We start from the raw sequence: 15,631 nt of genomic DNA on the forward strand, positions 1-15,631 counted from the left end.
GGTGACCCCCCTATCACCAAAGTCAAAAACAGGGTGACCCCCCATGAATCCACCCCCAGGCCGAAGAAACTGACCAGTCCCTTATATTGTGTAATGATCATTTTTCTGATCGCTGTTAATTGTAACATTGCACCAATACACAACGCTGCCTATGCTCGGATGCTCTGGCTGTGTTGACGAGCTACCAACAAAATGTTTCTATATTCTCAGGGAGAAGACAAAGATTATTGTCATTTTACTAGTAATATTCAATTATTCTACAACAAGAGTGTCAGATACTGTGCCTCACACAACCAGATTCTACATGAACGTTTCAGTGGCTGCATTTTTTAAATTATACTGATCTTCAGAAGAGGAATTTTAGTATGTTTCAATATTCATTAGACAGGTTCCCCAGACTGGTTATGAAAGGTATACAATCCCCTCCCCGTGGTGTTGTAAAGGCAAACTTAGACTTCTACTTGTGCGACATGCTTATCACTGGTATGAAGCGAATCCCATTGCAATTAAAAAGTACCTTAGTTGACTGACCGACTTATTTTGCTATTGCTCATCCATGTTTTTTATGCTGAAAAAGCCCACGAGTACTTCCCACTCCTTTCAGACTAGGGGATACAGTTTTACATCTAGTGTCTTTACAGTCCACGATTCGAGCTTCCCGTGGCAGGGGGAGAAACCTCATACGAGTGAAGCATTGACAGTTATAACAAATCATGTCACAGAAATATTGAATAATGCTTTCTGTTACCTCTCTCTTCGATGCGACTGAATATTACTTTGTACAGCTGCAATGCGGCACCGAACGATGATTGGGTCAACTCGTTGATATAGCTAAAAACTGCAGGAAAACCCATGATTGTGAAAAAGCGCTAATTCCAGGAGAGAAACTAAAAAAGAAACCTAAAAAATTAAGGAAATAATGCTATTGAAAATCTTTCAATGATGATTAACAACTTTGTGGTAACGAATTAATGTCATTTTGTAGTAGCAATCTGTCATGGAAAACTTTCATGTACGATTTCGGGAGAGCAGGATGAATATTTTATACGACCAGAGGAGCAGGCTTGAGTCAAAAATCGTCACTTTCGAAAACAGCGTCAATTTGCGAAAGTCAATACTGAAATGGAAGTAATAAAGGTTCAAGAAATAACCGAAATAATAACAGAGATAATTTTAATTAATTAAATTATGTTGCAACAGAAGGCTTAAATCATTTTTGATGAAAATTTAATATTTCTGTCATTTCTGTCATTGTAGACTTGAAAAGAACTTAACTTTACTGGAATCCCGAATGACGATCAGTATTTATGCCAAATTCATGCAGTTGTAGTTCAGACCCTCAGAAATAGTCTACGTATATAGTTACTGCTGGAGCTGTAACAGTGCACAGTAACTTGGGGCGCGGTCTCAGTACTGCCTCGGCAGTATAGGAAGGGGACCGTCTGTGAACAGATTTCCAAAATTTCTACCACATAGGGGGCCGGATAGTCTCGTATTACCAGACCTCGTCGCTTCGCCACTGCAAAGTGCACCGCTGGCGGTAGGACATGGCGAGTCGCGGAGCGACGAGTGTCGAGTCGCGAAGCGAGCCAGTGGAAAAATCACTTCATGTTCCTACCGCCAGCGGCGCACTTTGCACTGGCGAAGCGACGAGGTCTGGAAGCGAGACTAGGGGCCGGATCGATATTTTGGATAAGCAGCCTCGAACCGACCTTGTTTTGTGCACTCGGCCATGCGAGTTTTAAAGCATGGGCGATCGGAAAATGATGCGTCATTGAAGACTTGGGCCATCTTAAAATCAGTCCCAGTTGTTGGGTTACAGATCTGATTTGCATTTTGGTAAATAGTTCAAAATCTGCGCGTCACACTTGCATGACGTCTGTAAGCGGCACAACGATCATTACCATTATGCTAACATCCTCATAGGTGGGTACAGGCCAGTGGGAGGGAAGTGGGAAAACTAATTAACAGGAAGCTGGTCAGGGAGCTTTCAGTAATTACAGAAGGGGTGGGCCGGGGGAATTCCGTGCGCACCTGTACTGTAAAATGTGAACCTCCCCATATTCTTGTGTCTAAAATGTGACCCTCCCCTTGTCCGGCATTCTAAAACTTGACCCTCCCAAATCACGACAGCATTCTCCCCAGGAATAACTGAAACAGTATTAATTAATTTACATAACAACTAGTTTAATTGTTATGTAAGTTACAGACAGAAATTACGTGGGGGAGTGCTAGCGTTTTGGGAGGGAGGGTTGCAATTTATCACGCAAGCATTTTGAAGGGTCATTCATTTGCGGGCGAGTCACCATATTTTGTGCAGTTACAAGATGGCAAGATGTGGCTTATATAGTGCTTCACCCAAAAAATCAAATCATAATAAATGAGAAAGTCTATCAGGCAAACTATTGACAATTTTACCCACACAACAAGCTATATCTGTACATTTACACATGTCTGATAATATATGTAATGTACTTTGCTTGAAGTGGAAAGTAAAACGTGCATGTGTGTACAAGAAATTGGATTTTGGATTTCATTGAAAATATTGATTTACTATACATTATAGTCTATGAGGAAACTGAATATTTTTTTTCCGTTACAAAACTAGCACTGATATGAATGTGCTTGATTAGACTAGGGTGGTTACAAATGGATGTGTGTACAAGAAATTGGATATTGGAATTTCACCGAAATGTTGATTCACTTTCCATGGTAGTCTATGAGAGCACTATGATCAATTTTTTGCCAATATAAAACACAAAACTAACAATATTTGTGCATTTATAGACTTTGATAATTGATATACGCTTTGCCATCTTTCCCTTATGTTTTTGATCATTGTCTTTGATCAGTTTTAACTTTTCAAGGTGTTTAATGTAGGATACCACTGCATCTTCTTTGCTTGCGAAGCTTGTCGGTAATGTGTACGTATTTAAAATAATGTATTTTATCGCCAATTTACCATTCAGGAAATATCAACTGGACATTTAAAGGTTTGGCCATAAAATCATCTTCTGTCAAAAGTGACCCTCCCCAAGATAGGTTTATAATGAGTGACCCTCCCCAATGGACACAGTTTTCTAAAAAAATGACCCCCCATTCCCCCGGCCCCCTTGTAAATAGTGAAGGTTCCCTTACGAAAAACTTGCACTTTTGTCACCATGATGGGAGTTCCATGAATGTTACCCAGAAAAAATAGGGAACTTCAAGAAATGTTATGACATGAAAGAGATGATGTATCGTGATAAATAACAAAATTTGACGTCTAATTTAATTTCTTCTGTCACGGGACTTCTTTGCCAAAGTCTGTCGGCTTGCTTTAAACAGCAGACTTTTGTGATCTTGTGTACATCTTGTACGCCCTCTACGACAGAAAACATAAATGGTCGGAGACGACATGCATCTCCTGCCGCACGGGTGGAGTACTTGAAGGGCCTTGGAATTGATAACAGGATTATTGCGTTGAAGATTAATGATGATGAAAATGGTTGATGAATGTATGTTATACCAGTTACATAAGCTTCGTATCGGCCTAGCTCTACACACAGACACACAGACACAGACAGACAGACAGACAGACACAGACAGACAGACACACACACACATATATATATATATATATATATATATATATATATTATATATATATATATATATCATATATATACATGTATATGTGTGTGTGTTTGTGTGTCTGTGTCTGTGTGTGTTAGCACTGTAAATAATTGTATTGATAGACAATTTTGTACTTCTGATTTGTGTTTATATATATATATATATAAATATATATAACACACACACACACATATATATATATATATATATATATATATATATATATATATATATATATATATATATATATATATATATATATATATATAACATAAATTACTTCATTTGTTACTTAAGTTTCATGTAAGTAACAGATATTATTACTCTGTACTTGAAGTAATTTGTGTTATTATTTAGGCGTATAACACTCTGCTTTCTGCATTTAGCACTGTAATTTCTCACGAGGACATCTGTGTACTTATATATATATATATATATATATATATATATATATATATATATATATATATATATATATATATATATATATATATATATATATATATATATATATATATTGTTACGTGCAGAGAAAACGAACAAAAGGGTGAACTCAGCAGTTAACGTTTAAACAAAATTTATTACGAAAATAAAACTAATTGCTAAGTCAGGGATAGAGTACAAGCTTTAAAAGTGTACAGATTACTTATCTCAGCTGGGACGGCAAAGCTCCAGTCTCAGAGTTGTAACAGTCAGTTGATGAATGAACAGTCCTTTGGCTTGCAGGCTTGAAGCTGCACAAAGTCCACAGTATAAATCCAGCGTTGGCAGTGAAGGTCTTGAAAAGTCTTGAGAATGACTACTGCTGGAGTTTAGTAACACACAAGAGACACGATCCCAAAGTCTGACTGGAAGCTGTGCACGTCCCTTTTATAAAGGCATATAAGAACAATCTAGAACTTTTATTGACATGCTAATTACTGTTCTAAAATTATCTCCCTTACACAACTAATCAACTTTCCAGAACATTCCAAACATGACTAATTGAATTCAAGGTTGTGAGGTCATCAAGGGCAGTGACCTTGAGAATGTTCTAGACTAATTGAACTCAGGTCATGATGAGTGTGGGGGAATGACCTACATAACAATATATATACATATATATATATATATGTAATATATATATATATATATATATATAATATATATATATATATATATATATTATATATATATATATATATATATATATATATATATATATATATTATATATATATATGGCTGGTAGCCCATGCATATTTTAGTTTCAAGATTCTGCCCATTAAGTGAATTTGTTAGTCATTTGATGTGAATACTTGCACACCTTTATTGCCCAAAGGAAACTTGTATAATTGATGACAATGACACTAAAAATTTTGGTGACCTCTCATTGTATTGACAACCCGATTCATTCTTAGAGTTGCATGCATGCCAATTTTGACAGTGGTCATGGCAATGACCACCACCTTTTCAGTAGGGCTAAAAACAGACCATGGGCTTTCTGTAGCAGGGAGGAGTTTGTGATTGATACATTTTGATTAAAATGCACTGAGAATACGTTTTAATTGGCCATTATTTTCTGTGCCTGTCATCCAAGTACATCGGTTGAGATATTTAAACTTTGTTGCAAAGTTGTGATCAATATAAACCACTATTGGCTGATTTGAAGAAGTAACATAAACTTCAAAATGCTGTAAAGCTAATATCAAAGATAAACACTCTTTTTCAATTGTAGAGTAGTTTCTCTGGGATTTGTTAAATTTGTGTGAAAAGTAGCAAACAGGATGTCCCATGACTATCTTCTTGCAATTTGTTGTTGGAAAACTTGAAATGGCACTGAATTTGCATAAAGTATGCACGGCAAAGTCCGGTTATTTTTACTGAGTTCGATAAAGTCATTGTTCGGCAAATACTTGGCTTCCTCCTGGAGATATTCCGCTTTCGCAGGATTCAGTCCGTCTGGATGTTGTTCCACTGGATTACTGTCGCAGACATCTTCGTTGTGGTAGATGATGTTTGTCCTCGTTGGAACATCTTGAAACAGGTGTTTATATTCATGGAGCAGTTCTTTCACCTGTTGTTGTTGTTCTGGCTGGAGGTGTGCCAACTTTGTAGACTCCAGCTTCTCCAGGATTTCTGAGTTCTGAAGCTTGACCGAGCCCAGCTTTGAGTTTAGAGTATTTTCACTCAAGTCAGTTTCAGTATCACTATCTTCATAATGGCCAGAACTGACGGTACTGACAGGCTGAGTTATAGTAGGATTATCCCTATCCAAATATGGCTTAAGCATATTTATGTGACATAGCTGTTTTTGTTTTCGCCTGTCAGGTGTTATAATGATGTAATTTAAATCACTCAATTTCTTATCAATTAGGTATGGCCCAAAGTAACGAGCATGGAGTGGTTTGCCAGGAATTGGAAGTAGAACAAGAACTTTTTGACCTGGTTCAAACTTCCGTTTTGAGGTGTTTTATCATATTTGGTTTTCATTGACTGCTGAGATGACTCAAGATTTTCTCTGGCTAATTCACATGCTTTAGAGAGTTTTGTACGAAAATCTGACACATATTGCAAAATATTCAGACAATCATCATCGTCTGATAGGAATTTCTCTTTAACGAGCTTAAGTGGGCCACGGACTGTATGTCCAAATACAAGCTCAAATGGGCTAAAACCAAGAGACTCCTGAATTGACTCTCTAACAGCAAAGAGCAAAAAATAAATTCCTTCATCCCACTGCTTCTCTGTGTCAAAACAGTAGGTCCTAATCATGTTTTTCAAAGTTTGATGAAATCTCTCAAGAGCACCCTGACTTTCTGGATGATAGGCGGATGACCTATACTGTTTAATGCCTAGCTGATCCATTACTTGTTGAAAAATACCAGACATAAAGTTGGAGCCTTGATCGGACTGGACGCATTTAGGGAGGCCGAATAAAGTGAAAAATTTGACTAAAGCTCTCACTATAGTCTTTGTCTTTATGTTTCTCAGTGGTATGGCTTCTGGGAACCGGGTTGATGTACACATAATTGTCAACATATACTCATTTCCTGATCTTGTTTTTGGTAGGGGCCCAACACAGTCTATTAGTATCCTACTAAATGGTTCTTGAAATGCAGGAATTGGCTGTAAAGGGGCCTTTGGAATGGTCTGATTTGGCTTTCCTACCATTTGACATGTGTGACAAGTTTTACAGAAATGTGCTACATCCTGCCTGAGATTAGGCCAATAAAAGTGACTGAGAATTTTGTGATAAGTTTTCCTGACTCCTAAGTGACCAGCCCAGGGGGTTTCATGGGCCAGGCGCAATATTTCAGCACGATAGGGCTTTGGAACCACAATTTGATGTTTTATAGCCCAATCGTCATGAACCAAAACATCTGGAGGTCTCCATTTACGCATGAGAATACAGATTTTGTATAATAGGAAACAGAGCTATCTGAAGTTTTATCTTCATCATCTACCCTGTCAAACAAAGACAAAATATCTGGGTCTTTGTGTTGTTCTGCAATGAGATTTGATCTAGAAAATGTCTGACTTTGGTCAGCAGAAGTTTTACTGGAAGTTTCAAATCCACGAGGGATAACGGAATGATCCGTGTCAAACACCTGACTGAGAAAGGTGTCATTTAAGTCAACATCTGTGACATTATTTTGAGAGTATTTTGATTCTCGGAAGTTTTCTTTGACATGGCTCGAGTAATAGCACATGAAGGAAATAAATCGGGTATCTCTTGTTCAATTGGCTCTGGATCCTGATCTAAACTAGGATTATCAGTCACAAGTGGATTAGTAATGACCTTGTCCCCAGCAAGGTCGTTTCCAAGAAGAAGGTGAATCCCTTCAAAAGGCAAAAAGGCCTAATACTAAAGCCACAGGTCCAGAAACAAAGTCCGAAGACAAATAGACATTATGGAGAGGGACAGGAATGTAGTCATTACAATCTACCCCCTTAATAAGAACTTTAGAACCTGAAAATGACTTTTCAGAAAACGGCAGGTATCTGCCAACAAAAGAGACTGGGAAGCCCCGGTATCTCTTAAAATTTTGACAGGGGTAGCGGAAGAAAAATCACTAGAAAGTGATATAAAACCATCATGAATAAATGGTTCGAAAATACCCATAATGCTATCTTGAGAAGAATTGACCTTGACCTCATTAATTGGGGATAAGAGGGGTTTAACCTCAGAAAATGTGTTGCACACATTATTAGACTCTAATTGAGTTGATGAAGAAATAAAGCCGGTGGGCTTAGATCCACTTTGACCACTTTGACCTTCACGATTTCTTTTCAATTTGAAACACTCTGACATTAAATGGCCGTCCTTCTTGCAATAATTACAAGAAAGTGTACCGAACTGTTGTCAGAAGGAGATTGAGACTTGGGATCTGATGATGTGGAAGTGTTACTTGAACTCTGTGAACTGTTGTCATTTGATTTTCTACTGTCTTTGAAAAATTCTTGGACGAAAAGGAGGAGTTAAATTTACCTGCATTGTTTCTGTATGAAAAGGACTGGATGGTTTGCTGTAGAAAAGGATGGATGTTGTGAGAATGAAGATTTGTGGGTCAATGAATAATCATCGGCCAAACGTGCAGCAACCTCTAATGTATCTGCCTTTTGTTCATTGATAAATGTCTTGATGTCACTCCGAATGCACCTTTTAAATTCCTCAATCAAAACAAGTTGTCGTAATTTGTCATAATTCTGACTGACCTTTTCAGAAGAGCACCAACGGTCAAACAGTTGTTCTTTTGTTCGAGCAAATTCAACATAAGTTTGATCCTTCACCTTCTCACAATCCCTAAATTCTGACGGTAAGCTTCAGGCACCAACTCATAGCCCTTGAGAATTAATTCCTTCACAGAATCATAATTTGAAGCCTGCTCTACTGACAACTGAATGTAAATTTCTCTGGCTTTACCCACCAAAGCACTCTGCAAAAGCATAGACCAGGACTCCTTAGGCCAATTCAGACTCTGAGCAATTTTCTCAAAATGAAGGAAATATTTATCAACATCCTTTTCTTGGAAAGGGGGAACTAGCCTGAAATGCTTAGTGATGTCAAAACCGTCTGAAGGGAAGAATTTTCTGACTTTCCAAGCTCTAAACGTCTCATTTCTAACTGCAGTCGGTGTTCTGCTAATTCTCTTTCCTTTTCTTTTTCCTCTCTTTCTTTCTCCCTTTGTCTTTCTTCCATTTGCAATTCTTTTTCTTTCATTTCCAATTCCCTCTCTTTCTGTCTTTCTTCCATTTCTAACTGCATTTGTATTTTTTCTTTTCTAATGCCTGTCTCTCCTTTTCCATTTGTAATTCTTTTTCTTCATTTGTAATTCTTTTCTTTTTCTAATGCCAATTTTTTTAGCTCGAAATCTGCCTGTATTTCTAATTCCAATTTTTTGAGTTCGAAGGAAGACTCAGGCTCATAATCTTTTAAGGCAGACTCCTCAAAATGGCCAGAATTAACTAAATGTTTTGCAATCTTGAACAGTATTTCTCGCTTGCGCATAGATCTTTTGACATCTACTTTAAGGAAATTGGCCAGTGCTATGAGGTTGTCTTTTCTGAGGGAATTAAACGTGTCCTGATCAAGGTCATCCATAAATTCGTCTGGCTTGAATTCCGCCATGATTGAATTTCGCTGAGTTCACAGTATACAGTAGTTTTGAAAAGGTAGGCAAAATGTTGTCAAACGGCTCAAAATATTCGTCTCCCGGACGAGCCCCCAATTTTGTTACGTGCAGAGAAAACGAACAAAAGGGTGAACTCAGCAGTTAACGTTTAAACAAAATTTATTACGAAAATAAAACTAATTGCTAAGTCAGGGATAGAGTACAAGCTTTAAAAGTGTACAGATTACTTATCTCAGCTGGGACGGCAAAGCTCCAGTCTCAGAGTTGTAACAGTCAGTTGGATGAATGAACAGTCCTTTGGCTTGCAGGCTTGAAGCTGCACAAAGTCCACAGTATAAATCCAGCGTTGGCAGTGAAGGTCTTGAAAAGTCTTGAGAATGACTACTGCTGGAGTTTAGTAACACACAAGAGACACGATCCCAAAAGTCTGACTGGAAGCTGAGCACGTCCCTTTTATAAAGGCATATAAGAACAATCTAGAACTTTTATTGACATGCTAATTACTGTTCTAAAATTATCTCCCTTACACAACTAATCAACTTTCCAGAACATTCCAAACATGACTAATTGAATTCAAGGTTGTGAGGTCATCAAGGGCAGTGACCTTGAGAATGTTCTAGACTAATTGAACTCAGGTCATGATGAGTGTGGGGGGAAATGACCTACATAACAATATATATACATATATATATATATATATATATATATATATATATATATATATATATATATATATATATTATATATATATATATATATATATATATATATATATATATATATATATATATATATAGGCTGGTAGCCCATGCATATTTTAGTTTCAAGATTCTGCCCATTAAGTGAATTTGTTAGTCATTTGATGTGAATACTTGCACACCTTTATTGCCCAAAGGAAAACTTGTATAATTGATGACAATGACACTAAAAATTTTGGTGACCTCTCATTGTATTGACAACCCGATTCATTCTTAGAGTTGCATGCATGCCAATTTTGACAGTGGTCATGGCAATGACCACCACCTTTTCAGTAGGGCTAAAAACAGACCATGGGCTTTCTGTAGTAGTTTGTGATTGATACATTTTGATAAAAATGCAATGAGAATACGTTTTCATTGGCCATCATTTTCTGTGCCTGTCATCCAAGTACATCGGTTGAGATATTGAAACTTTGTTGCAAAGTTCCATCGCAAGGTCGTCTTTGTAATTTGCAAACAAAGTCATAGTCTGGCCTGCAGTGTCCAGCTGGGTTTGACTGCATTAAGCTCGTCCATAAGTGAAAGACTGGACATGGCAAGCCAAGTACTGACTGAATTTCATGTCCAAGGTTTTGGTAGTTCATGGACTTTAGTAGCCCCAGTCGGTAGTCTGTAGATGTGGGACTACCGCTATATTTGAGCCCTTTGTGTGTGTGTGTGTGTGTGTGTGTGTGTGTGTGTGTATATATATATATATATATATATATATATATATATACACACAAAATGTATACAATGTGCCCTCCCGGTTATCACCATAATGGCTTTATGGCAAACCTCTGAACTTGGGCACAGAGAGTACGGTTCACATTGTTGAGGATTGAAAATATGGACTCACCAGAGGCTCCAACGGCAATACATACCATGAGCGAAGCATAGTGCCAACAGTGAACGCCCCTTATATTACGCAAGAGGCTGCCCAACAATCTCAGAGTGCTCTAACTACTATTAAAGCAGTGAGCGAAATACACAAAATGTATACAATGTGCCCTCCCGGTTATCACCATAATGGCTTTATGGCAACCTCTGAACTTGGGAACAGAGAGTACGGTTTTATATATATATATAAAACAAAATCTTAGAATTTGGATGGTCTCAACAAAACACAACTTATGGTTCTTACAATGACAAGCTTTCGCCTTGTTCAAAGGCATCGTCAGGTCCATCTTCAGCATTTATTAAATGCAGCTCTGAGCTGAAAGTAATTATATGTGTTACTTAGGTATTAGGCAGTCAAACGCATCAGATAATAGACGCAATATGGTGACAAAACTTCGAGTAACATTGTCAAAGGACAAATACGTGACACAGCGAAGGAGAAAAAGAAATCTCTACAAAACCATTGCATAAGACCAAGACACCAAAGGTTGGCAATATAAATCTGTAGGCCCTATTAGCGATAAGCTTATATACATATCATAGTCAAACATACGTATAAAAATAAAATAAGCAATAGCAAGAAGAAACCTGTGCCGAGACCAAGACATCTCTACCACCACCCCACCCCGGGGGACGGACATGTAAGGGACAGTCTCATATTGTCGCGTAAGTCAAAAAGCGAAATTCATTCGTTTACGGGGGAGGGAGTTTGACCTCCCTTCAATTTGTCTTCACTTTCGCACTTTTATTTGTGGTTACAAGTTCTCTTTACATTCTGTGTAAAAATAAACAAAAGTGCACACTCGTAGGCCTAAGCTTACTAACAAATTTTGCTGTACTGGTAGATAGGCCTATTTCCAACTCGTTCTCGTCATGCTGACGGTGGTTATATTAGTACTCAAATTTGATCGATTACTTGACGATGTAATGTGGTCAGTAATTATAGCAAAATGCTACATTGTACTCCCCGGCAGACATCAACATTTCGCACCTTTTGAACTTTCGTTTAGGGGAGGGGAGAGGGCTTTGGTGTACGGAGCGAATTTCGTTTCTTGAACTGTAATATGCGACAATCTGAGACGGTCCCTCCACAACCTCCATGGAAAAACGAACCAATAACGAACTACCACAATCATGCACCAACACCAACCGATAATAAAGTAACGCCAGTAGGCCCTAAATCTTAAAAATAATATGTGTACGCTGTCTTAACAATTTACTGAATCACTTCATAAGCATCATACAAAACAAACGACAAATACAGCAGCAAAGTTAAGTTGCATTCAATTTGATAACCTTATTTAAGTGAACGTCACAGTATACTCCTGGTAATATTTACCACAAGAAACGGTAATGAGTGCGTTTTGAAAATCTGATTCCCTGCAGAAAATCCGAACGCAAAATCTGCTGCCCGGTCGTACTGCAAAGCGATTCAACCGCTCTGTCGTTGTCGTCGGACGAGTCCACTTGATAATCAGATCGTCTGTGGCGCTAAAAAGTATCCATAATGCATTTCGCTGACCCTACGCAACATGGCCGCATAGTAAACTTTCAAGGCTTCGCTCCGGGCTGTGTGTGAATGATATACGACAAAAGGTGACACCAACTCGGTGAAATTGCAAGGAGGTCGTAGGAAACAGCGAGGACAACCGCGGATATGTCGAAGTATCTCAACCGAGTGGCCGACGCGCTGGTGAGTAGACGCTTTCTTTACGCAATAAGTTGATTGAACAGGATATTGTAACCGGACCGTTGGTTGTCGTACCGTAGCTGAACGTACAGCGTTGTAGTTAACGTAAATAACACCGATACAGTGCATGCGTGTCGTGTGTGAAATAGAACTAGGTCTTTGTGAACTTGGTTAAACTTTACAGTGAAAGAAAACCTGCTAATGTCAAGGATTTCCGTCGTCTTTCAAAATGTTGTCTTTGGTTTTCCGCTGAACGCTTTACGTAGCGTCTTTTTTTCGGGTTACTGATTGACATGCTACAGGTGTGGTTATCAATCAACCGATACCAAGCACTGGCCGCCACGACAAAGTGATCTCAACCAGTTATCGTTACACGACACAGAATTTACGTCATGACAAACAACCACCCATGTGCATCGCATTAGTAGGTGCCCCGACACAAAGCAATGCCTCCGATCGTGTGACTTTGACGTGGTTCGTTTGTAATATTTGTGATCCCACCTCGTACGTAGGGTGTCATGCCCCGCCTGGTTCAAAGTGCAGGAGATGGGTAATACATAACATTTAGAGCTGTTATGTAAATACTGAGTGATGGAAATGGTCTTCAAATCAATCGAGAGATTCATAACAGCATGATATACAGTTTTGCCGCCATGGTAACGAGAAACTAGTCAGAAAAACAGTCAGTATGTATTCTTAGAAACACATTTTCTCCATTGAGACTCATATATAAGCAGTTTTATTTCATTGAGATTCACAGTTGTGAACATTGAGTTTGAGAGTCTATACTGAACTGGAATAATTTGGCCAGGTTTAAATGCTGTGCAGTTGTTCAAAATTCAAACCGTGAATGTATCACCATGGAAACAGCTCTGTATGGGTAGCAGGACTAACAGACAAGTAACCTGACAGTGATAGGGTTAGCATGTGGTGAAGTAATTATCGGTACACAAATTTGCATTCTGTTAAATTGTAGATAAAATGTAGAAGCATTGTCATAAAAATGAAAATTGAACTCGTCGGTCACTGCAAGTTTTTTGAAATCATTTCCCCAAATTGTACAATGGAATAATGACCATATCATGACAAATTATTCTGCCCCAGGGCTTCAATTTTATTTTCAGTCAAGTCTGTGAATTCTAATAGGTATCTTTGTTCGTTCTTCTTTGCTGTTTACATTAAATTCAATTTTGGCCGGTGATATGAAAGTCAAGCTAAAGAAGGCTTCACTTTCATACATATTGAAAGAAGGCTTCGCTTTCATACATATTTGTGTGGTTGTGAATAATGTTAATTAATTAATAAGGAAGTTACACAGTTTACAGGAAATGTTAGGTGAAATTATGTAAAGTAGCGCTTAAAAACTTTCAGTGACAGGCTGGGAAACAACTTCAAATGGAAGGTATATCTGCATTGCATAAGCTGTGTAACATTAAGTGTAAGTAATTCAAGATACAGGGGTAAAAAGAAAATTTATGGAAAAAGTGTATTTTCAAGTATAAGCTGTTATAAAGACATTATCATCAGAGCGTTCTATTGTGTTTTTTCAAATGCAGAAGTCTTGAACAGTGATTGTGTTGATAATAAGACTGCAGCTGGACCAATAAAAATCACATTTGTTGAATAACAAACACACAGGTAGATCAAAACAACCCCCCCCACAAAAAAAAGAAAAAAGAAAAACAAAAACGAAAAAAAAAAAATCCCAAAACAAAACAAAAACAAACCACACCAAATACAATACAGAAATTCCAAAGTACTGGTAATGAGACAACTCAGGTGTAGTTCCAGTTTGTGACATTATAAAATATGGACTCATAGTGTTTCATTTGTGTTCTTCTTGTGAAAAGCTGTCTGTTCAAGTTTACACACAAATTTTGTAAAATCAATATTCCACAGTTTTTTTTTTGTGTGTTGAATCACTGATCATTCTGCCTCATAAATGTACCTGATATACATCAGTGATAGCCCCAATCTTTTACAGCCAACCTATGAAAAATTATTGCTCTCCATGTTTATAGATAGTCTGGTATATGTGTTGGCTTCTTCTGACAATCACAGTTAGACTTGTGCCAGTGTATAATTTTATTCTTAATCGTAGTTTATGTCAACTACTCGGCTTCCCATTGTCATGTGAATTAAACTAGTTCATTGCACAGTAATTAAGCTTACTTCCGTGTACAGTAATTTCTGCTAATGATAGACATAATAGACAGTAGACATAAGATAATAGTTGTACCTACATGTACACAAAATATGATGGTCAGTTGTAAAAAAAACACGTCTTTTTGAATATCTGTAATTTATGAAAAGTTTCCATATCGCATGTAAAAAATACACAAATACTTTTCCTTGCATGTATGTCAAATGTTATGTAGACTCTACAGTAACATGTATTTGAAAATCTTGTTTGTCATCATGTGATATTGAAGGCTAACCAGCCATGAAACCAATTCCTCTGATGGCTGAGCAATTCAATTAATCAACACTATGCACTGTTTCAATTCAATTGATCCGCTCTGTGGGCTCAGGGAGATGAACTGTAGTAAAAACAACTTGACACAAAAGCACACAGGCGTTTCATTAGCGATTAGCATGATGTAGCTCACTTCATTGCAATAATCAAGTCTATTCACTGTAATGTGATACCCAAATTAATCCTGTTTCTGAAGTAATTTGTGTACAATTAGTCTGTTGAAGAGTGTTTTTTCCAGTCAGTTTTTGACGCTGATGACCTGGTAATGTTAGTTTCCAGTTTCCATGGTGATAGGAATGGATTCCATGAACTGCAGACATTCAACATTTCACTTCAATTTAATGGGTGTTGTCTGTTTGTGATGACTCAGTCTGTCCTGTAACGGAGACCTTATTTAGTAGTTGACCTTTGAACTTGTATTTGCTGGTTGAACTTTGATCCCGGTAACATCACCAGGCACGAGATACAGATTATTTTGTCAGTATAGTCTGGGAACAACAAATGCTTTCACAAATATATGAGCATTACTGACATTCTCCTCAAAGGTAATTTATCACACCTTACAACATAGAAATATACAGTACTTTTATGGTAATGAA

At 37.6% G+C, this 15,631-nt stretch overlaps 1 protein-coding gene across 21 annotated transcripts in view; it reads left to right on the forward strand.

Moving 5' to 3' along the window:
- Positions 1-12,372: 12,372 nt before the first annotated feature.
- Positions 12,373-15,631, forward strand: part of LOC139119285 (phospholipid-transporting ATPase IF-like) — a 71,195-nt gene continuing 67,936 nt past the window's right edge. For 17 of the 21 annotated variants that reach the window (XR_011548886.1, XR_011548888.1, XR_011548891.1 and 14 more), the window contains exon 1: positions 12,388-12,559. Coding sequence is in view for 15 of the 21 variants with exons in the window: in XM_070683029.1 (XP_070539130.1) it covers positions 12,524-12,559 (36 nt within the window). In the remaining 6 variants the exon portion in view is untranslated. Of the gene's footprint in view, positions 12,560-15,631 lie in introns of all 21 variants that reach the window. The other 4 variants (XM_070683022.1, XM_070683024.1, XM_070683020.1 and 1 more) reach the window with 3 other exon arrangements.

The sequence above is a fragment of the Ptychodera flava genome, chromosome 19, assembly GCF_041260155.1.
Source record: "Ptychodera flava strain L36383 chromosome 19, AS_Pfla_20210202, whole genome shotgun sequence".
Taxonomy (NCBI): domain Eukaryota; kingdom Metazoa; phylum Hemichordata; class Enteropneusta; family Ptychoderidae; genus Ptychodera; species Ptychodera flava.